The 22,454-nt window shown below is 40.7% G+C and overlaps 1 protein-coding gene across 8 annotated transcripts in view; it reads left to right on the top strand.

The window, feature by feature from the left end:
- TENM1 (teneurin transmembrane protein 1) overlaps window positions 1–22,454 on the top strand; it is a 579,830-nt gene that overhangs the window by 534,137 nt on the left and 23,239 nt on the right. For all 8 annotated transcript variants that reach the window (XM_057425125.1, XM_057425126.1, XM_057425128.1 and 5 more), the window contains 2 exons: window positions 1,527–1,681; window positions 20,461–20,827. In XM_057425125.1, the coding sequence (XP_057281108.1) occupies window positions 1,527–1,681; window positions 20,461–20,827 (522 nt within the window). The remainder of the gene's footprint in view (window positions 1–1,526; window positions 1,682–20,460; window positions 20,828–22,454) is intronic.

The raw sequence follows: 22,454 nt of genomic DNA, 5'->3' as shown, positions 1-22,454 counted from the left end.
GGAGACAGTACCCCCCCCTTCTCCCAGTCCCATGAGAGATGTATGTTCCCCATCAGGGCTGCCTGATCCTGCTCCTGCCCCCCCAGACTGCTTACTCTCACTTGCATCCAGTTACAACTGCTTGTATTTGAAGAAATATAAGAACTATAAGAAAATGAGGCTGGGAGGTGAGGGAATTCAGTTTGAGGTTTCTTTTCTTTTTTAATGGTGTGTGGAATTGCTGTGTGAGAACTAAACTGGCATGCAGACAAGTGTTTTGTAACTCAGAGTACATGCAGTCTTCGGTTGTGCTAAGTGCAGGGGACAAAAATCAAGAACCATATAAGCCACTGTCTAAATCATCTGTTCAAGTCCTCTGCCTTTCATTTCTGTGTAGCAGAACATAAATTCATTCTTAAAATAGTTTGGCTTTGCACAGCAGCTGCTATAATTGCAAAGTTATGCAACTTTAAATGGGAAATTATAAAGCAGTTTAAAAGGCAAAATATTGAGCTGTTTTGGTAGAAAGGATTTCACAAACCGAACATGAATAGAAGTGCTTTTCTAGCTATATTTTCAATATTTCAGGGGGAAAAAAGATCTTTCTTACAGTTCATGCAATATAGAAGAGTTTAACAAATTGAATGTAGGAAGAACTGGGTAGAAATTGTTAGACTGGGACAGAACAAGGTTGGGCATGAGATGTGACATGGCTGTACCACACACTGCTAATGTGAGACAGCAAGCCCTCTATGCCTCATTTTCCCCACTGAAATGCAGAAGACCATGTGCTTTGCATAGCCCTCACATTTGTTCTAGGGTCCGTCTTTCCTGAGCAGTGCAGTGCAATGGTGTTAGAGCTGCTGCAGATACAGAGGTGGGAGAACTGCCCTAGTTCCTGCTGAAACCCACTCTTGTCAAGAGGCTGGTTCCAGTACATGACTGTCCTCTTGGGCAACGCTGCACTGCAATGCATTCTGCAGCACAGACATTCCTTCTGCCTGCCAAGGAGAGCCCAGTTTGCACCACTTATATGTATAGCACATATCAGAACAAAAGTCTTCGCTTTCTGTGTCTTCCTTGCTCAGACACTGGTAATTCAGAAAGTGCAGTAATAAATTTCCCCCTCCATGAGAATAAAGAAAATGGAGATGAAGAAAAATCAACTGCAAGATAAGTTTTTAGAAAAGCTAGCCTTGTCCCACTTTGTAATGGGCAAGAAATAGTTATGGAAGAGCTTAATTCTATGTATATAGAATTCTGTGTATTTAGAATTGCACTACGAGCAAAGCCTTTGCTGCTTTGTTCTGTTTCTGCTTCATATTTTCCCTCTTTCTCTGTAAGTCAGAGACAGTCTGATATATGGGTGTTATCTTTCTATATACAGTTTATATAAGCCTCAGAGAAGTAATGGGCAGAAAAAAAAATAACCCGTACTTTTTTAATCAGTAGATTTTCTAGGAGGAAAGGGAACATTTTAAGCTCATATGTTTTAACCTAGATAATGTCAGTACTAATACTCTTTTTTACCCTTTCCCTTCATCCAGGTATCACTGTAGATAAGCATGGCTTTATTTACTTCGTTGACGGAACCATGATTCGGAAAATTGATGAGAACGGTGTGATCACAACAATAATAGGTTCGAACGGCCTCACATCAACCCAGCCATTGAGCTGTGACTCTGGAATGGACATCACTCAGGTAGACACCTGGTTTTCATGTGTTGTCACTTTTCTAAACATTGTGGAGACAGATAACTTAGTTTCTTGTACAAGGATTGTATATCAGAATATGCTGGATGAATCAGATAGTTCAGGACTGCACCATATGGAGTGGATCTTCCATTCACACGATTACTCTAAGGTGTACCATATAAATGCAAAACTGTACATTTGATTTTTTTCTAGATGGCATCTGAATGTGTAGAGGGGCTTATATAAAGAATATTATTTAAAATACTGCTTTAGAAAGTTGCTTACTATTCTGAGATATTTCGTCAGCATTAGAACTGATTTGCTTGAACTACTAATGGAAAAAAATGCATGTTCTTTTTACATCCAAGTCTGTTCTAAATCAAGCAGGAGCATTACAGTAAGTATTTACACAACATCAGTATTGTAGTGAAGCTACTGCATTTCAGTACATTTCTCAAAGTGCCTCTTGGTTCTTATTTCAAGAGCAGTGTAAAAGAAATAGGACTAAAAGACACTAATTTGTGGTAAATAAGATACAAAGATGAACATGAAGAAACAGAAATGGTACTTTTGACCATGCAGTGCACCACACTTGCAGATGGCACAAGTAAGGGATTGGCGCTTGCCAGTAAATGCCCTAATTAATCAGCTTCAAATGAGAGAAAAGCTCTACTTGAAAAAATCTTAAGGCATCCAGGTAACATTCTAAATTTGTATTATGGACTGTGTAAGCTAATAACCAGGATCCAGTTAATTGTGCATTTCATTTTCTCCTTGCCCTTTCCTCAGTCCTTCGTAATTAGAAAATCACAGTTAAAAAACACTGTGTAACAATGGTGAAAGCTTGTTCCTCGTTTCTAGGTAGACTTTGAGTAACAGCAGGTGACTATAATCTTGTATGAAGACTGTATGAATCTTCATGTATACATGAAGAATGTGGGGTCAGCATTTTGGGTAGTTCTTACCAGATTTCACAGGGACAAACAATGGAATCTAATGCTGCTGCCACAAAAGCACTCAGGGATTTTATAACTAGTCGAAACAGAAAAACGTGTCCATGTTGTATTTCACATGTCACTACACTTTAAGTATTTGCAAATGTGGGGAGAGGAACCTCAGCTTCCTTGTTGCAGATTCTGGAATAAACAGGCATTTTTATTCTCTCTTGTGTGGTAGACACATAATTATTCCATGTAAAGCAGAACAGGGTCAACTGCTAAATTGTGCTAAACCCAAGCTTATACTAGTAATTGTCTTTAAGATCATTCAGCTTCTGGGTACCTTGGCTTCTGCTCTGGCACCTCTTCTTGCAGGACAGCCTGTCCTGCAGGTGACGAGCAGGAACCCACCGCAGCAAGCATTGCTCCTGGCTGGAGGCTCTGACTGTGCTCTGTCGGTGCACATCACCAGGCAGGAGCCATGGTGTTTCATGGAACTTAAACGTGCCTGAAGCACATTTACTTGCTTCTTGGATCCATGTAACAACTGCCTCGGGCATCAATAACCAGATTAGATATCTCTAAGTTGCAGGGAATGGTGCCAGCTGCAGAGTCTGCTCCCTTGCCTTCTCCTTGTAATCTGCATCTCAGGCTGTACAGACAACTGCTTTACTGGCCATATAATACGTGGCCCTACACAAGTGTGTATTAGTGTTCAAATATTTGCTCATTTTCCTCAATAATAAAATGTCTCACTAAACCTGAAATGGTGAGTTTCAATAGTTTTCAATACCTTTAAAAAAAATGCAAATACCCTGTAGCAAAAATGTTGCAGCAGGGATTTTTTCTTAAATTAAAATGAAATGAAAAAGGTAAACCTTGGGGGCTGAAATCAAATATGCCAAGAATTTGTAAGTAGGTTTAAATAGCCCTAAAATCCTGGGTTTTGATAGATATGCTACCTGCCAGAGACAAGTTTATAGCTTACCTTACTCTACAACGTAGTTCTAGTGCCATGGAGAAAGGGCTTCTGCAAAATCATACATAAGAAAAATCATCTCATAGACCAAATTATTCTTCATAAGGCTCTCAGATTATCAGAATTCAGCTGGGGTAGGGCCTTCTCTTTATAGAAACAGAAATAAACTTCCTTTTTCCATGAACAATCCAGGTACTTCCATGCTGCAGCTCCTACAGGAAACTTGCTGCACAGTTCTTAAAACCTTGCCAATGTTTCAGCATTCTGGGAAATCAAGACATGTTCTAGCATATAGATTGAGACAATCTTCAGATAAATTGTGACTGCAGGCCAGTAAATATTCTAAACAGCATAATAAATTATGGCATATTAAAGTGTCCCTAAAAAGTGGCCAGTCTCATTTTCTAAGGTCTATGTATAGTAATACTTACTGTGTAATTTTTTGTCACTGGGAGGTGAAATCATATTGCTGACAGTATGCTTTTGATAGCAAAACAAATTTTTTGTTTGGAGGCTTTAGGTTTTGAATGTTTAAGTGAATCTACCTACTGAAATTTTTCACAACATCCATACTTTAGAGATTTTACACATACGCAGTAAAACCCAGACACAAAAGAAATGCCAAGAATGCATGTTCTGAAAAGTGTCAAATTTCCACAACAGTCTTCTTCCAAAATTGCTGCTGGTAACCAGAAAACGCTATGAAATAATCACATCCCCTTGAAGTCAGGCATGTTGATCTGAAATTGCATCAATGAAAATAAGGGGATGATATTTTCACTTAGTCAGAAACAATTGCACATCCTTGCAAGACTTGCCGAGTTTATTCCAGAATGGCATAAACAGAAATGAAAAGGGAATTTGTCCCGTGTCCACTTAAATTGGGCTTTGGCTAAATTACAGATGGCTTTTACAGCAAGAGAATGGAGGTTGCTTGCAAGCTGTATGTTTAGAGGGACTTATGTAAAGGTTAATAAAATAGATTCTCAAAGCTAAATTTGTTCTGACAATTAAATCAGAAACTTGCTCAAAATCAGTATTTCTTGATTCATCAGAGTACAAAAATGGACTCTTGAAATAAATACACAAAGTAACTGCCCATTGCAAAAAAACCTACCATTAGTGACAAGCTTTCACTTTAAGGCGTTCACTTTAATAAATGAATTGATTATGAAAGGGTTTAATCATTTATTCCAATATCAGTTTTGACAGAAACACTTCTTCTTAATTATTCTGTGTTTGTTATTCACCGCTTTCTCATTCTTAAGCGTAGTATTCTGCATTCATAACAGGGAGGGAAGGACAGCTGGGGTTGAAAAGATTGTAAGTTGTGGCAAATAAATCACCAAGCTCTGACTAATTACTTTGCTCTCATACTTCATTATGAGGCAGTTAATCTGAATTTAGAAGGAAAAGGACATTCGGTTGAGGTGTTTATATGGTATGCCACATTCTCTGTACTATTTCAGCATGTACAAAACTTGGCTGACTTTTCTTCTCAGTACAGCTGATTTCAGTGTTTGTCGGTTAGTTAATAAGGAGCAAAACTAAAGAAAATGTTTCTTCAGAGTTAGGTTCATGAATATAGATGTGTATATACTCAGCCACCATTGGTGCCAGGATTTTAGCAGACAGCAATATTAAAATCAATTATTCCAGTATCTTTCATTCTGATAAAGCTGGTCGAATTTGTTGAAAATGCTGCCTCTGAAACCCTGAATACTGGAACATGAACAAGAGCTAAAATTTAAAGGGAAAACATTTTTTAAGAATATCAAAAGGTGGTGTTGGTTTTCATTTGGTCAGTGATTTTTAATATTCACCTCACTAATCTGCAGCACCCAGAATGTGAATGCTGACTTTACAGGTGAGTGCCCATGCTGCTCAGTCCTTGGCTTCTCTCTCTGGCTCCCATTCTTCATGTGTTCTTTGGAAACTCTTTACTAGTAGGTTAATTGAATGAGTAGTAAACCCATGTAGACCCTTACACTTTTGCATATGAGCTCGAGGCCCCATGGATTGAGCTGTAAGGTCTACTGAATATCTCCTTCTGTCAAATTGAAGCTGCTGCATCTCCTATTTTCTCCATACCCTTTGGATAGGAAGCCTGTCATAGGTACTCTAAATCAGGGACATAAGCTTTGATTTGAAGTACTCCTGCTGGCTTCTTGAATTGCTGCACTGCTCACTGCTCTCTAAGCTTGCACCAGTAGTGACTGGATAAGGGAATAGCATCCTGGCCACATGCTGCAATAGGAGTGCAAAGGGAGAAGACTGAGATGGAGAGGGAAAGAAGGACAACAAGAGGATCATCATTCTGTTTCACTGCCCAGTGAATTTGGGCTTGAACCTGGTCTACATCAGAGACATCTCTAGGTTTCTCTTTTTCTTAAATGTGCACACTCTTCTAGCGTTTGCTGCATCCCTGGAGTATACAGGACTTTTTTAGCCTGGTTACTGCTAGCAAATGAGAGCACGTTATGTGGGCATGTCTGTCCGTCTGTCAGTATTCTTTTCCTCACAGTAAATCAAAATCCTGGGCCAATTTCAAACAGATTTGTAGAGGAACACCAGCCTTCACAGCAATTAAATTCTTACATGTTCCATAAAAAATATTAATCCAGTTGGAGGAGAGAAACCTAAAATGTGTTTTCAAAAGGAAATATTGCAGCATGAGCTTTCTTTTATTAAACTCCAGAGACTCCACTCAGGATCTAATAAATGTCCCATTCACAGAAAAAGCTTCATTTGGTGCTTGGATCTTATTAAACTCCCAAGTCAGTCGGCCATGAGACAGAAGTCCTTAGGAATCCAGACTTCATTAGATCCAGTGTTCATAGAGGTTATATTGATGTTGTGGGAGGTTTTGTGTGAAAGCAAAAACACTTCGGCTCAGCTTGAGTGATAAGCTTCACTGCTTTTCTGCCTCCGTTGCTTTGGTGAAAACTGAGGAGAGAATTAGCAGATATTTCTACCATCTTACAATTTCATCCTGTATCTTTCCTCCCATGAGAAATGTGTGGGCTGAATTTCCACTATTCCAGACCCCCAGTCATTTATATCTGTGCGAGTGGTAGTAGTTAGTATTTGGGAACTGTTTAAACCAATCTTGAGCACAGTTGCTGCAAATACAGAGACCAAATGTTTGCAAGGCAACAGAAAATGAATCCCCAGAGGTTCCTCTTAGCCTGTAACCGTGGCCTTGTTCTCGTGCTGATGTCAGTCCCAGTAAGCACGAGTCTGTGCCAGAGTAATAGCTCTGGCCTGATTGATGGTGTTAATAACTGTCACTGCTGTGTTCCAAAATGAAAGGTCTGGTTTGAAGACTTTTTCTTGACATTTGCACTTCATCAGCCTTTGTTCAGCAGTTCTCCACATGAGGGAACCATCTATATTGTGTTGCTTCACATAAACTTCAGTGACACTGCAAAATGTTTTGCTCCCTTATAAAAATGTGACAGGGTTACTTACGTAGGCAATTTGCTTGCATAGGTCAAATTAAAAGCAGATTTCTAATACAGTGTTTAAAGGCGACCCACACATGACAAGAATGCCACGTCCTGGACAGCCTACTTTGAATGATGGAGTAGAGGAGAGAGAACAGCAAGTAGTGCTGTTGATGACCTACTTGAAATAGTGAAGTGAGAGACAGAATGCTGGAAAGCAGGAGTAAAGATGAGCAAAATTGCTTGAAAATGTAATATGTATCTCAAAAATGCAAACGCTGACATTGCTCCCAAAGTCACAAGTGCTGCAGGCGCTCCCCGCCAGCATCTGCACAGGCACAATATGCTTCAGTGGCATTGTGGAAGCCTTTTGAGCAGAACAAAAAGCTCCCAGGACACGGTGACCTCACTTGAAAGCAGCGATGAGGGTCTGCTCATTGGAGCAAACACAGCCTGAACAGAACTTTCACTGGGTACGTTTGGAGGAAGGAGAGGAAAATGTGAAAGACAAGAATATGATCTGATGAATGGGTGGAAAAAGGGGAGCGAGCTGCCAGCATAAGAACCAAATTGATTCAGGGCTGAAGTGCTTTAAAGCCAGGTTGAGAATAAGATACCACAAAGCAACTGCAGGATTACATGGAGCCAATTAGTTAATTAGTATTGCAGGTCAGAGGAAGACACACTATCCCTTTAGGTGTTTCTCTACATATCTGACAGTATACACTGCGTTCATGTAAAAGCAGAAAGCAGGAAGGGCTTTCTCACTGGCTTTTTTTAACACTAGGTGCATAACACACTGCTTGTGTTAGAGAGCTGCATGCTATGAAAAAGGAAGCACTTTGTTTTCATTGTAGCAAAGTACTGCAAAACTATCCATGCTCATGATTAATTTTTAGTCCTCTACCTGTGCAAGGCTTTTGATACATGTAATTAATGCAGCACAAATATTCCAAATCTCTGAACTGTGTTTGTCAGTATTTCAGAGAACTGTTTTATGTGTATTTGTGAAATTGCTGAACAAAAAGCACACCAAGCAGAAATGACAATTTATAGGTCCTTTAATTTTTATTTGTGCTCTTCCTTTATTTGTGCTTCTTCCTCTGAAAGAAGACTTTCAGAGCTTTTCTTGGTTTCAGAAAACATTATTTGTTCTAATTTTTGCTGCATGAAGGAGCCCAGAAAAGCTGTTATTATTTTCCAGTACAAAGTCATCTTATTCTCTGTTTTTTCTTTTTTGCTGCTTAATTTCATGTTCTTTGATCTCTGGCTTTGCTGCAGTACCAGACAAGCTAACTAGAGTCAAAGTCGTGGCCCCAGTACTGACTTCATTGGAACCAGGGCTTCCCGCTGGGTCCTACTCCAAGCTTGATTGAAAGCATAGTAGTGAGTGTGTAGCAACAGAGCCTTTACTGAGGCATTTTCAAACCTTTTCAAAAATGAGGGGACCCCCACCTCTGTTTATTGTTAGTCTTTGGATACCATAAGCTTATACCAGATAATTCCAGCTATAACGTATGTAGGAACAAGCAGTCACTAATATCCATACTTTGAAGAAAAAACAAGCTGAAAACCTTCTTTAAAAAAGATCTTCAGGTAGAAGATAAAATAATCTTTTCCCAGGGGTAGAGGAGAGGTTAAGTAGCCTTTCTTTAACAGGAACTGCAAGGCAAGAGGCTCTTAGGATTAGGATCTGAGGTGGAAAAAGTCTGTGAGAGCTCATGAATCAAACTTGTAGGTGTATAATGTGATTTTCAGAATATCAAACAGAAAGCAGGGGGGTTTCATCACAGCTAATTTATATTCTTATCAAATTATTCTATCACTGAATTTGAAATATTAGTCATAGAAACGGGATGCCATGCGATGAAGTCACACTGCAATTTCTTCCTTAAAGCCCAAGTTCTCTTTTTGTATTGGTCACCTGCAATTTATTTCAATTATCTGCCATAAATAATGCATTACTACTGAGTAAAAGACTATGCACATTTTAATCAGCTTTCAGCAATTGCATCCATTTCTTTGATTGTTGCTGCGGGGAGTGTTAGGCACTTGATAGTGAAGTGAAGAAGACCTGACAGATCTCTGCTCATGACTTTTCTCTTACTTTTTTGCTTTGTATACTTTTCTTTATACAGAGCAAAGGCGGTGGCCTTGTATCTGCTGTGCTGAATTATGCTGCTGAAAATGTTTAGTGCAGCTTTGCCAGACTGGTGGGAGTCTGCAGCGGGTTGAGATATATTGGTTACTACATCTGACGTTTGTCATCTGTTGAGGCGACATAGAGGACAAAATATATGCGTGAAGAATATATGTACACATAATACATACCTATATATGCCTATATAACTATGCCTGTATACATAAATGTATATATGATTTCTACATATACAGCAGAGCTACCCATTAGTAATTGGGTAGCAAAAGCTGGTCCCTGATATCCTGGAGCCCAGTCCCAAAAAAGTTCTGCTGTAGAGGGAATGTAGAAGATGACAGGAGCATGCAGAGGCAGACCAAACAGGCAGTGCCCCTCCTTTTCTTTTAAACCAGTTGTTCATCTACATCCACTAATAACAAGGCCTGTCAGTGATTTAAGACATACCTGCTTTGATGAAGGCAACTCCTACATGAGCCAGTTTTTTCTTAAGATTGTCAGGGTACTGTGTGAATGTTGCTCTGCTCTCACCAATCAACCCTTCACACATCAGTGGGGTAAAGGACCTCCCACAGATCTAATGGGTTTTATGTGTTATAAAGTGAATGACAGTAATAATTGAGCTTCCAAGCCTTTCAGATTGGTTTGGGGATTTGGAAATGCTGCACATCCTTAGGGGAAGAGAGACCAAACAGGCTGGCACAAGTCTGGAGTTTTGAGTACAGGGCAGGTTTGAGGGCAGCAGACACCAGAGGTGGTGGTGTCCATCCTGCAGCAATGTCACACACTGCTGGGATAGAAACTGTTGCACTGAAGAGGCCAGAGGAAGATTGCTCTACATCTTGGAGGAGTGAGGGCTGGTCTTTGAACGCCTGCTCTGTCCTCACAACAGCACAGTTCAGGAGACAGCTTACAGAAATAAAGGCATAAAATCAGTGTGTTAAAAAACCTATATAGTCATTTAATTCTATCATCAGGTCATTGGAATTTTACATAGCTGCAAACTTCTGCTTTTGAGAGCTATAAAAGAAAGCATGGGTATGGTTGTATGACTGAAAGAGAGCATTGCACCGCAGTAATTGATGGAAGGGGGGGTCAAAAAAGCCTACACAGCGATACTTCTGGCTTGCAAATTGCTCCAGGTGCTAAGGGGAACCGGGAAGTCTGCAGAGCCTGTCAAAACAACACTGTAATAATAACAGCTTACAAAGGGCAGGACTTTGAAGCACATCAGCACAAGGGAACTCTTAAGGGTGTTGTTCCCTTGCTCTCTGGGAGCTACTTGGGTCTCTCAAAGCTGGTTATAAACAAAGACTGAAAAGGTTTTAATACCAAGAAACGTTGCTTCGGAGGTATTAGTGATATTTCCAGTATCATTATTAGCACTAAGCTTGCCCTGAGTTATGCTTACAAGCTGCTGAAGTCAAATGAAAGTAAGCTGTGACAATCACAGGAGTAACATGGCAGGAGCTGCAGCCTGGGCAGTGACAGCTGAGAATGCCTGATTTCTCCTCCTCATGATACCATGCTTTCTTCAGCATGCTTTCTACCCTTGTTTGTGCCAAGATAAAAAAAATGTCAGCGGAGGAAAATATATGCAAATGTCAAGACAGAAATCAGTTGTATGCATTTGTAGCGTGCCATACAGAGATGACGTTTATAGCTTTGCATTATGGAGTTTAGGCCACAGAGAGAGGCAAACAGAATGATAGAGAGCACCATTTTATGCAGTATGTTACTCTGACAATAACACTCACATTTACAAACAAATTAGCTAAAAATGTCTGAAGGACATTCAGCTTTTACAAACTGGGCCTCATCTCCCGCTGATAGGTTCCTTTGGGAGGGATATGGCATGCAAAATGATACACTGCCTTGGAGAATAAATTTATGAAGTTTAGCAATGTAGGTCACGTTGCAGGAAAATCATAAATGTCTGAACATCACTCAATAGCCATTCAATCAACTGCTCAAAGCAAAACAGGGAACTGAACAGCATGTAGCTGTCTCTGGTGAGAACTGGGGAAAGTCATGATATGATGTAAAACCCTTTAGGTCCTCCATCCATATGTATTTCTTTTTTCTTCTATTTTTCTTGCCAGTTCACAGTTATATTTCTGTGTCAGTGTCAATAGTGACAACAAAACCAACATGTTTTTTTGCCATTACTGCCCTGAACTGTAAGAAGTGTGTTTGGGTGGCTCATGAAAGGTATGCCAAAAATCAGGGCAATCAAGAGACGTCAAGTGGTTGAAACTTGGTATAAGAAGCCTAGTCATAAGGAACTAATTTAATTGTGAAATTATTTTTGTATGGTCCCATCCAGCCAGAAGGGTTTATAACTGATGCCATTTGCTTAAGTCTTTGGATTTGGTTTAAAGGAAAGATGATGTTTCTAGATCTAGCCCTGTTCTTATTGTTTTCTAGATCTAGGAATTGCTAAGAGGATGAGATCCAGAGATTTACAACTTTGCTAGAGGTGTTAAGAGCCTTCCTGAAGACATCTAGCACCTTTGTAGATCTTGGGCCTTTCTAGATCGAGAGCTGGGAGGGGACAGGACACAGGCATGTATTGCTTCTGGAGCATGTCTAGAGACTCACTAGGTACTGCTTTTCTTGTGATGGCTTGGAAGCCTTTTAGAGCTTTTTCTCAGAGCCTGTCTAGCACTTCTTTGTCACCCTTTTTAGCTCAGCGTGCTTTCCTAGATCTAGCACCCTTATGGACCCTTTCTGAATATAGAACTTTGCAGGGACCCCTTCTAGGGCCTCCTGCACCTCCATATACCCCACCCCCTGGGGGGGTGAGGGAGCTGTTCTGTTTTGTAAGAGGTTTTGTAGAGCTTTCCTGAGCCCTTCTAGGTCTGGAGCCTTTCTCTGCCTTTATAGATCTAGAGCTCAGCTACTGAAAATCAAAAGCTTTACATAGCTATCTGATGAGGAACCTGTTGAAAACCTAATTTTAGGCATGCTTTTAGAATGTTTGTCTAGAGCCTTTTTGGAAGGCAAGAGAAGTGAGTGTCTCTCCTTTTAGATCCAGGCTGTATCTGTCCCAGGCTCGAGATGCATTATTTAGCTGAGTGGTATTTCTTGAATTCTGCTTGAAAAAAACATCCTAAACTTTATCCTTGTAAGCTTTTCTGGCACAGTCTGACAATGCATATCCAAATACGCATCACAGCAGTAATCAATGCCCTTAGCTGGCAGAAAATTCTAGCCGAGTGTCTGCTTACAGTCTCAGACTAGAATCAAGCACTCTCCAGTACGTTTTTTTGCAAGTACCTAATCAGTGTAAATACTCACATGGAAGGATTCCGGCATGGAATGCAGTTGTCTTGTTTGCTCTGCAAAATGCAAGAAGCCTAACAGCACTATGTGTTTGCTTTCAATGCAGCATGACAGCTAGTTAGATTACATTCATTTTGCTCCATTGAAGTATCTATTGGGTAAATACTTGTGAAAAATCAGTTGCAGAAAATCATGCCATGGTAATAATTAATCTTGATGCTAATTTCTGTAAAAGGACTTCAATAAATGCAGTTGCTTTTTCTGCTAGAATTTTTCTGCCTATGTGGAAAGAAAAGGTATAATTTAAAGTTAAAAATCAAACTTTTCTATAGTTGCTTTGCTTTAACTCTTTGCTACAGTTCAGTAAAGAATTAGTGCACTCTTACAGTGGTTTTTAAACAGCTGTTACTATTGAATTGTGTATTGTTGTAGGAATTTGCCATAGAAGATGCCCTGCCATAAACATGAAGTGCAGAATATCTATTTCCCCCATCCTTCTTTCTTTCCCTTGCAGAAGCTGTGTTTCTGAGTTTAATGGTGTAACTCTTAAGGGAAAGCTTAAACCACAGAAGTGAATATGCATTTTCTTGTGAAAGCTGTGGTGTTAGCATTTGTTCTGATCCTTGCAGGAATGTGGTTTATAGCCCTGATCCAGCTGAGACAGCTGTGGCTCCCACATGCCCAGCTGGAAGCCTGGCAGCAGCTCTGCGTCCTTTGCTTCCCCAAGTCTCACTTACTGCCCAGCCCTGGGGACAAAGGAGCACTGCCCTGAGGAGCAGTGCTATTGTCAGAGGTCATGATCCCGGAAAGACAGGCACTGATCTGCAGGAGTTTTAATTTCAATAATTTAATTTAAATTTCAGTTTTTAAATTTCAAGGGTTCAGGGCAGAGTCATAAGGAACTAATTTAATTATGGCTGTTACTTGGTTGATATGTTCGCGGTGGCTGGTGTTGCTCAAATGCAGGACTTAATGCTTTTCTTCGCTTTTTTTAGTTTTGGAAATTTATTTCCTATATATCCTCTCTTCCTCCCAGTTTTCAGGCCAGATGCTTTTACAAAGCTCAGTAGTTACTGGAAACAGAAGACATGGTAATGTACTAGCTCCAGCCTCTCGCTGTTCTCAAACAGCTGTTAATTACCGCCTCAATTAAAGCTTTTCAAGGTCTTCCTCCCACCTTTTCTGCACTGGCAGCACACTGGCTTTCCTTATCCAGAATTTCTGAGCCCAAAATGGAAAGATGAGGACAACACTAGTGAGAGATTTAGTAAGATTTATGCCACTTTATTTTTGTGCCGTCTCATCTGACAAGTGCCAGGACCTGGAAACTCAAGTTAGAAAGCGAGGCGAAATGGAAACAGTCCTCTTGTTAGCTAGATTTCCACCTGGTCCCACTCTGTCCTTTTGGTTATGCAGATGAGCTGTAATGGTATGTTTGGAGGACATCTATTCCCACTCCAGCACTGGAGATACGTTTGGGTTAGATTCATATTCATGGTCTATTTTGAGATATTTTAATTGAAGAGTCTGAGATTCCTCCTCTCAGAGATACTGGTCTGCTCAAAGTACTTTGTGAATTCCTTCTGGGCATTTAAAGAAATATTCATTCATAGCCCGTATAAACCATGGGTACCATGTTTAAACAGACTCAAATGGCTTAGGAATCTTAAATCCCATTGATTTTCACAGTCAATAGGCTTATGTGATTCTGGATAATATTCCCTCTCTTGTTAAATAAAGGCAGTGTGAAACCTCTCCCCATAGAAATCAACTTTTCCTATTGATTTAGTAGACCCAAGATACAGTCTTTGAAGTTGTGAAGCAGAAAAAGAAAGTCATAAAAAAGAAATTATGAAACAAGAAGAGAGCTGGAAAGTGAGAGCACAGCGAATATCGTGGCAAGCGAAGCGAAGACAAGCAGTGAAAACTGTTGAATTGGTGCCTTGCCTTCACATTCCTGTGCTGGGTCCCTCATCCACTGGAAATAACTGATGGCAAAGGCAGGTTCATGGGGAGACCACCCAAGCCATGATCCTGGAGAACTGGTAGCCTCAGACTTCTGAGCTGCATCTGTAAATGTGCTACAGCTGCTTTCCCAGCCCAGGGTAGAAAATGGTGGTCATTAGGCTGCAAAACTCATTTCTTTGGGTTTTTCACTGGGGAACAGTGAATGCAGAGAGAGCAACATTTGTGAAGTTTAGAGCAGGGATTGCTACAGCTGAACTGTGTAATTCTGCATGTTATAATATGCAGCATCAGGAGAATGAGAAACAAAGGCTCCTCCAGCATGGCAGGAGCCTGTAATCCCACCATGGGGAAGGGTTCCCCAGTGTCAGACTGCAGGAGCAGAATTATGTCTCTGTGTGCCATTAAGAAAGAAGCTAAGCTGCTGAGAGGAGCTGACAGTGTCAGTGTCAACAGAAGGAAGAGCCCAGAAATGAGAGCGAACTGACAGAAAATGATGAAAAAATATCCATGCTTGTCAACTATGGGAAAATAGAGAGAAATACACGTAGTGAGACACCCTGTGAAAAGTTCAGGGAAGCAGAACCAGTCTCCTTTCGCCTTGTAAACTGCACGCTCCCTTCTAATGGACCACCGGTGTGAGCCCTTCTCTCCTTCTCTCCCAGAAGGAAGGAGAAAGAAGGGCTTGAACAGGAAGAGAGAAAAATGCTATTGTAAAATTCTGTTGTTGTGAATAAAAGGGTTTGGCCTGGAAACGACAGCTGAAGGGAGTATAAATAAGAGGCGATGAAAAAAAGGAAGTGACCAGTGAAAGAGGAATATGGAAGGGGCTACGATCAGGTTTGCAAATGCATATCACAGAGCTGAATAAAGGCAAAGGTAGCATAAACAGAAGTGCTTGAAGCTGAGCAGTACTGATAGGAAATAATCCATCAGTCAGGACTATCAGGAAAATTTTGGCATGAATTTCATGCTACTACATGAAATTGAATCAAAATATACAAGCAATGCATGGCAAGAAATCAAAGCAATGGTGAAGCCTTTTTAGGGATTTATGCAGCTTCTTTTAATCCATGATAAATGAAACTTATCCCAGTGAAATTTACCCCTGCAACCAAACAGTTAAGCTCTTGAAACCAGCATCTGCAGACAAGGATAATTTTTTCCCTCTTTACTGTTCTTACTTTGATGTGAACAGTAGAATTTGTTTGATCTGTTTTGTTTAAAAGAGTACCAAAAATGCCACAGCCATGCAAATGTCATGGAAAATGTGCAGAAACTTTCAGCCATATCATCAAAACCAAAAGTAAAACAGTATTCTTGATAAGCTAACACTTTAACATGTGTACATGTGCAGGTGTGTATGTCTAAGATGTACATGAGTACAGGCTCTCCAATCAGAGCTACTTCACAAAAAATCTCATTTATTTAGTTATAAAGCTTTGCTGTTGTAAAATGTATTGGGTTTGCATGGCAAGGTTTTGATAGCAGGGGGGCTGCAGGAGTGACTTATGTGAGAAGCTTCCCACCACAGAGGACCCACACCGGAGCAGTCTGTTCCTGAAGGATTGCACTGCATGGGAGGGATCCCACGGAGCAGCTTGTGGAGAATTGCAGCCCATGGGAAGGATTCATGTTGGAGGAGTCTGACTGTCTCCTGTGGGAAGGACCCCATGCTGGAGCAGGGGAAGAGTGTGAGGAGTCCTCCCATGAGGAGGAAGAAGCAGCAGAGACAATGTGTGATGAATTCACCACAGCTCCCATTCCCCATGTCCCTGTGCCACTTGGGGGGAGGACGGTAGAGAAATCAGGAGTGAAGTTGAGCCCAGGAAGAAGGGAGGGCTGGGGGGAAGGTGTTTTTAAGATTTAGGCTTTATTTTTTATTACCCTACTCTGATTTGATTGGTAATAAATTAAACTAATTTCCCCAAGTCAGGCCTGTTTTGCCCATGATGGAAATTGGTGAATGATCTCTCCCTGTCTGTATCTTGACCCACGAGCCTTTCCATACATTTTTTCTCCGCTGTCCAGCTGAGAGGGGACTGATGGAGTAGCTTTGGTGGGTACCTAGTATTCAGCCAGGGTCAGCTTTCCACAGAAAAATAAGTATTTCGAAACCAGATAGGTAGATAGACAGTTATACAAGAGCATGTGTATTTTGCAAGAAAAAAACAAATACAAAAAATACCATTCAGGTCTGAGGGTCATTTATCTACCTAAATGTAGATTTCCCAGTGAAAATTCTTTTAAACCAAAGCTGCCTTAGTGCACTTTGTGTTTTCTGGAACACTTGACATGAAAAAACTTTTAGTAGGTGTTAATTTTGCACTTCTAAAACCAGAGGTTGATTATTAGATATAGCTGGAGCCTTTATGTTGACAGTTAAATGCTGAATTGCCACAAAAGTTGACATGTTAATACTTACATACAAAGGTCTCATTGCTCACGGGCTCACTTGTTCCGGCATTGATTTCCATTGCAAATACTCAGTCTGCCATGAACCAAACCAGAATTGTCACCTGAAAATTTCAGTGTGTGAAGAGCGTGAGGAACTGACTGCTCCTGAGCAAACCTTGTCTGTCCATTTAGAATGGGATAATCATCAGTGCTGTTTCTGTACACTGCTCAAAAAAAGAGCCCACTAAGTTTAAGAAAAATACTTGCAATGGGCCCAATTTTGAGTTATAAGAAAAATACACATACATGGGGGAGGACTTTTTACAGGGATTTGTGAAGAAATGCTTCAAATTAAAAAGTGTATTAATATTTAATATTGATTTAATATTCTTATCCTAACTGAGATTTTGTCTGGAAAAACTTTTTAATAGGCACAGTGATATCAGATGGGAATTGAAGTGCTTCTGTGTAATATGTTTATTAGCTTTGAATGAAGCACAACTGATGGTTTGGTCACAGAAACCTGCCAGAGGGCAGCTTGCTTAAAAAGAGAAGAAACAACTGGTGACGTTTCAAGGTAGCAGGGAACCTGAGGGTGCAGTTACACTTCAGTTTAAGCTGATTTAGGTGATTAGTTTTTAGGCAGCAAACTCTCCTGAGCCTGCTCTCTGTAGGGCCGCATTAAGCCCTGGCCTTGCTGCTGGGGGCTGCACTGGGAGAAGGAATGGGGTGGGACTGCAGCAGCCCCAGTGTAAGATGGGTGAAGCCTCTTCCTGACAAGACCAGTGCAGATTTTTTTCTAAATCTGCAGTTCTCCCTCAGATTAGGGATGCTGAAGGGTTTGTGTTTATGTGCATGTTTGATTTTAATTGACCTATTTCACCTTTTTTTTCACCTCCAGCTGCACTAGCATAAGCTTGGAGTGAGCAGCAGCTGGTTCTTAGGCTGCAGTCTTCAGACAGGTACATGCTACCTTTAATATTTCACCTGGGATTAAAGCATTAATACAGCCATGACTGCTTTAAACCCAAGAAAGAGAAGCTGTAGCCATGCCTTCAGTTAGCTTTGTGGAGCAGAGAACTAGGCAACAGTTCTGGTGTAGCAACCAAAACTGTTTAGATGTTCCCAACTAAGATTTTATTTACTTTTGCCAGAATGCAGCTAGATTTACAGATGTGATCAGTGTGAAAGAAAATGTGCTTGCAGTTAGCAACCATTAAAACTAAGCTTTAGCACCTTGCTGCAAGTGAAATGGACAGCTGCATACAAGTTTATTCTATCTCAGTAGACCTAATCAGCCTCAAATCAACCAGAGAAGGAGTTGGTTTGGCCCAAACCAGTCCCTGTTTATCTGCAAGACATTGGTCATCATGCCTTCACAGTGGGAGGAATTCAAGTTATTCACTGGGCAAAGACAGTGTTGCTGGTCCACAAAGGAAAACCAACTATAAAGACATGGCAGGTGCTATATTGAATCATTATGGCAGCAATGGAGAATTCCAGGCCAAAGTTTTTATCATGAATAATCTAGTTACAGTTAATCAAAGATTATTGTTACAGCAGAGTGATCTGTGAAGGAGGCCATTAAAGTTGAAGGCGTCTGTTTCCCAGTAAAAGTAATCCATTTACTTTGATAGAGCAATCAAATATTCTGCATTAAAGGTACGTTGCAAATATGTTTTTTTTTCCAGGTTTCCTGAAGATAGCCTTGTAGAGATCTTTATGCTAACTAAAGGGTTTTATTTGGTGTTCAGTGAACTCCCAGTCTAAGCATGAGCTAGCAGCAGTGTGTAACCAGCCCTAGCACAGCAGGTGGAATCTGGGCAGTCAGACACACACAGAAATCAGCACCTTTGTGGGAGGAATCTGTTTCCAACTGCTTCACCACATTTGTCATCATTTGGAAGGACTCTACCACCTGGTTCAGGGGAGATCTTGAACCCAACAGCATCAGTCTTAATGCCAGTTATTATTATGTGTAGTAAAATGGACTGGGCACACGGAGGAATTAGATTACTCTGTGAGCCTTCATAATTGTGTGGTGCACCATGTAACCACGCAGGATGAGACATGGTAGCCACAATGCCTTTGCTTTATTAAAACATCGATTATCAAAAGAGCAATGTACTTCTGGAAATGAGATTATTCAGGAAATACTGATGCTTGACAAAGGGAGAGACTTGGCCTCCAGCCTGGTTCCTGAGCTGACCCCAGGCAAGCAGGTGGCTTGCAATGGCCACACACTGTACCATATGTTATTCCTCACTGCTGAGCATTATATTAGCATCTGCGGTCTCTACATTCATAGATCTTTTAATTAGTGCAGTGGAAAATGAGAAAAACCATCAACAAAATCAGAAAATGAAATAATAAAAGCCTCTGTAACATGTAAAGCATAAAACCCCTTTACATTTTAACTTGGTTTTTATTCTCTTCTGATTGAAATATTTAGTCCAGAAAAATTCCACTCAGATACAAGCAGCCATATCTTTGTGAAGGACAACAAGCAGAGCATCCCAAGATAGACAAAAATAGGCTGTCTTGCAATCTCAGTGGCTCATTTGTTCTCTGACCTTTCCATAGACAAGTTGCAGTCCAAATCCTCCACTGGCCATTAGCTGGGAAGAGGGACCAGTCTACTCTGTTGTTGTTTCCCAAGTCAGCAATCATGCAGTACCTATTGAACTTTCTCAATAGGAGGAGGTTGAAGCTCTCTGGTCAGTACATGATACAATCAGCATCCGACATCCTGGTGGTCTTTCAGGTGGACAGGCAGCCCCACCTTTTATTGGGAGCATGTTTAATTCCTCCAGATCCTGATGCAACTGGAATCAGATGAATGAGGTCATTCTTGTATTTCCTCCAATGTGGTTTGGAAACTGTTCGGTTGGCACTCTCACCTGCATGGAAAAAAGCAAACAGTTAACCTTAAGTGTGAAGAATTTATTTAATCCATGACTGAAATACCGAATTCACAAAGCAAAAGCATTATAAATAATTGCAGCTTAGCTACTGTATCATGTGAAATATGATATATTGGTGTATTATTATGTTACAAAGAATTAATGAGCTTATATTTCTTGTGGCATATAAGTCTTATTAACATTTCTTGCTTAGTAAATAAATTGTAGAAATGTGTCATACTCTTCTAGTATGGCATTTTCCTTTTGTACTAACAGTCAATTAAAGTGTTAGGACATTGACAATTTCTAACTGTTTTCCACCCTGCCAGCATTGACTGCCATGTTGAAACAACATTCAGACCTGGAAAATTTTCTGACTGATGTTGCATGACATGAAGAGTGTGTTTTTATTTGCATGACTGCATAGGTATAATAAAGTTCTCACCTTAATGGAGTTGTGCAAATAGCTCTCAGAGGGTGCTAAATTACTTTTCGAGTCAAGTTTTGCTCCATCCTGGAGCTGGACCTCAGAAGGAGTATGCTTATTGAAACTTCTTCTGCCAAATCCAATTAAAGGTAGATACTAGAGAAGCAGTGCTGGGTGAATCCAACGAGTGCCTTGACGACAGGGTGATCAGAGATGGTTGAATGAAGCTGCCTTGCTGTCTTAATCATTCCTTTCTCTTTTTTTCCCTGCCTTTCAATTCTTTTTTCGCAGGTGCGATTAGAGTGGCCAACAGACCTCACCGTGAACCCTCTAGACAACTCACTGTATGTCCTGGACAACAACATCGTCCTGCAGATCTCTGAGAACAGGCGTGTGCGAATTATTGCTGGGCGCCCCATTCACTGCCAGGTGCCAGGCATCGACCACTTCATTGTCAGCAAGGTGGCCATCCACTCGACCCTGGAGTCAGCCAGGGCAATCGCTGTGTCTCACAGTGGCATACTCTACATTGCAGAGACAGATGAAAGAAAGATCAACCGTATACAACAGGTCACAACCAACGGTGAGATCTCTGTTATCGCCGGAGCTCCATCAGATTGCGACTGCAAGATTGATCCTAATTGTGACTGTTTTTCAGGTAAGGAGATGCTAGTTATTTCCTGCCTCTTATCTGTTAATATCCCCTGACACAGCTGCAGATTGCAGAGCAGTAAGGGGAAGGATAGAGGAGCAACAATTCAGTTTCCTTGGAAAGCAGAAAACCGTTTCTTTGTGGATTTAATCTATTTTATTCACAGAAGTGGGTCTTCCAGTTGGCACTGGAGGAACCGCAGGGTCATCTTTGCTATTCCATTTTTCATACAGAGATTACACTCAGTTCAAAACTCAGTTTAGCTCTAAGCCTGCCTTTCTGTGTCAGCTATGTTTGCCCTTTTTGAAGATGATACCAGCCCCAGTGCAGATTGCACCTAAATGCTACTGGACCAGGCATCCCTTCATACCAAGAAGAGCACCAAGGTGTTTCACATCACATGAAAGACACTAGCTTCTGCCTTCCTATTGCTTGCATCACACTGCACAGCCAGGAAAATTATGCAGACACATAATGTTCAGTGTTTCTTCTTTGTGTGTTTTGAACTGGAACAGCCAGTACCAGGCCCGCGCTGCACCACTGGACATGCTCAGCAGCACAGCCCCTCTCCCTGCATGCACCAAACCAAATTTAGCACTTTTTTTGATAGAAACATATTTCATATTGGGGCAAAGGACAGCATTCCTGTATGCAGAGGTGTGCAGTATGTTGTCATCTTGTCATCTCGAAGGACCACTGTGTTCAGCTCCATAATGTCATCATAATTCTTAAGCCTCTCATTTTAAGTAAAAGGTTAATTACTCACAAGAAAACATTAAGTATGTCAATGATGGAGAGGAAAAAATGTAAATGGTATTCCAGAGAAGGTGTGTTGCTGACCCAGCATTGTGATGATAATCAAAGCCTCATGTGCATTGGAAGTGCTGCCAGCTATGGCAGAGCAGTGAAAAGAATCCTGTTCAGGGTTCGTGTTGAGGGAAACTCCCCTCAGTGCTAAAAAATGAGAAATTGTGACATCTCTAAGGATTGTGCCAGGACTGGGGTGGTAAAAGGCAGGGTCGGCTTGGCAGAAAGATCAGCTCATTTGTCCATCTCCAAGAAAGCATAGGGCATGCTCAAACTCTCCAGCAGATTTAATTCCTCAGTCAGGAGAAGGAGAGCAATACAAACAGGAATGTGTTTCACTCTGAGAGTGAGGTTTAATATGTTATCTTGTTAGTTACAGAAAATCCTGCTCATGTAAATTCATTTGGATATGGATATACAGCCCATGATAATGCAGATATCCTCCTCAAACCTTAAAATACACAAACCAAATAAATTATAAAGTGATACTGGAAGGGGTGGTTTCTCAAGGTGCTTTAGGGCTTTTGTTTTCCTGTAGAGTTGAGGTTTTATTAAGTACAAATTAATACCTCCTTCAGTGTCATTTTAGCTGAATTACTGGGGTTTATTTTCTCTTTGTTTTATTTGTAACACAATTCTACTGTAACTACGTGCCAACAGACAGAAAGTGCAGAATAAAAACTCAGGTGCCATGTTTTCTCTTTCACAATTTTGCCATTAAAGCTTTCCTGAGCAGCAGGGTTTTGGGCTTAGAAAAAATGTTGTAAATTAGATAATTTATATTCTTGTTTGTCTTCATTGCAAGTAATTTAGAATTGCACCAACC

Source organism: Pezoporus wallicus, unplaced genomic scaffold, assembly GCF_028554395.1.
Source record: "Pezoporus wallicus isolate ANWC-B61680 ecotype Strahan unplaced genomic scaffold, APGP_CSIRO_Pwel_v1 scaffold_6445, whole genome shotgun sequence".
Classification (NCBI taxonomy): domain Eukaryota; kingdom Metazoa; phylum Chordata; class Aves; order Psittaciformes; family Psittacidae; genus Pezoporus; species Pezoporus wallicus.
This window is presented reverse-complemented; position numbering and strand designations above follow the sequence as displayed.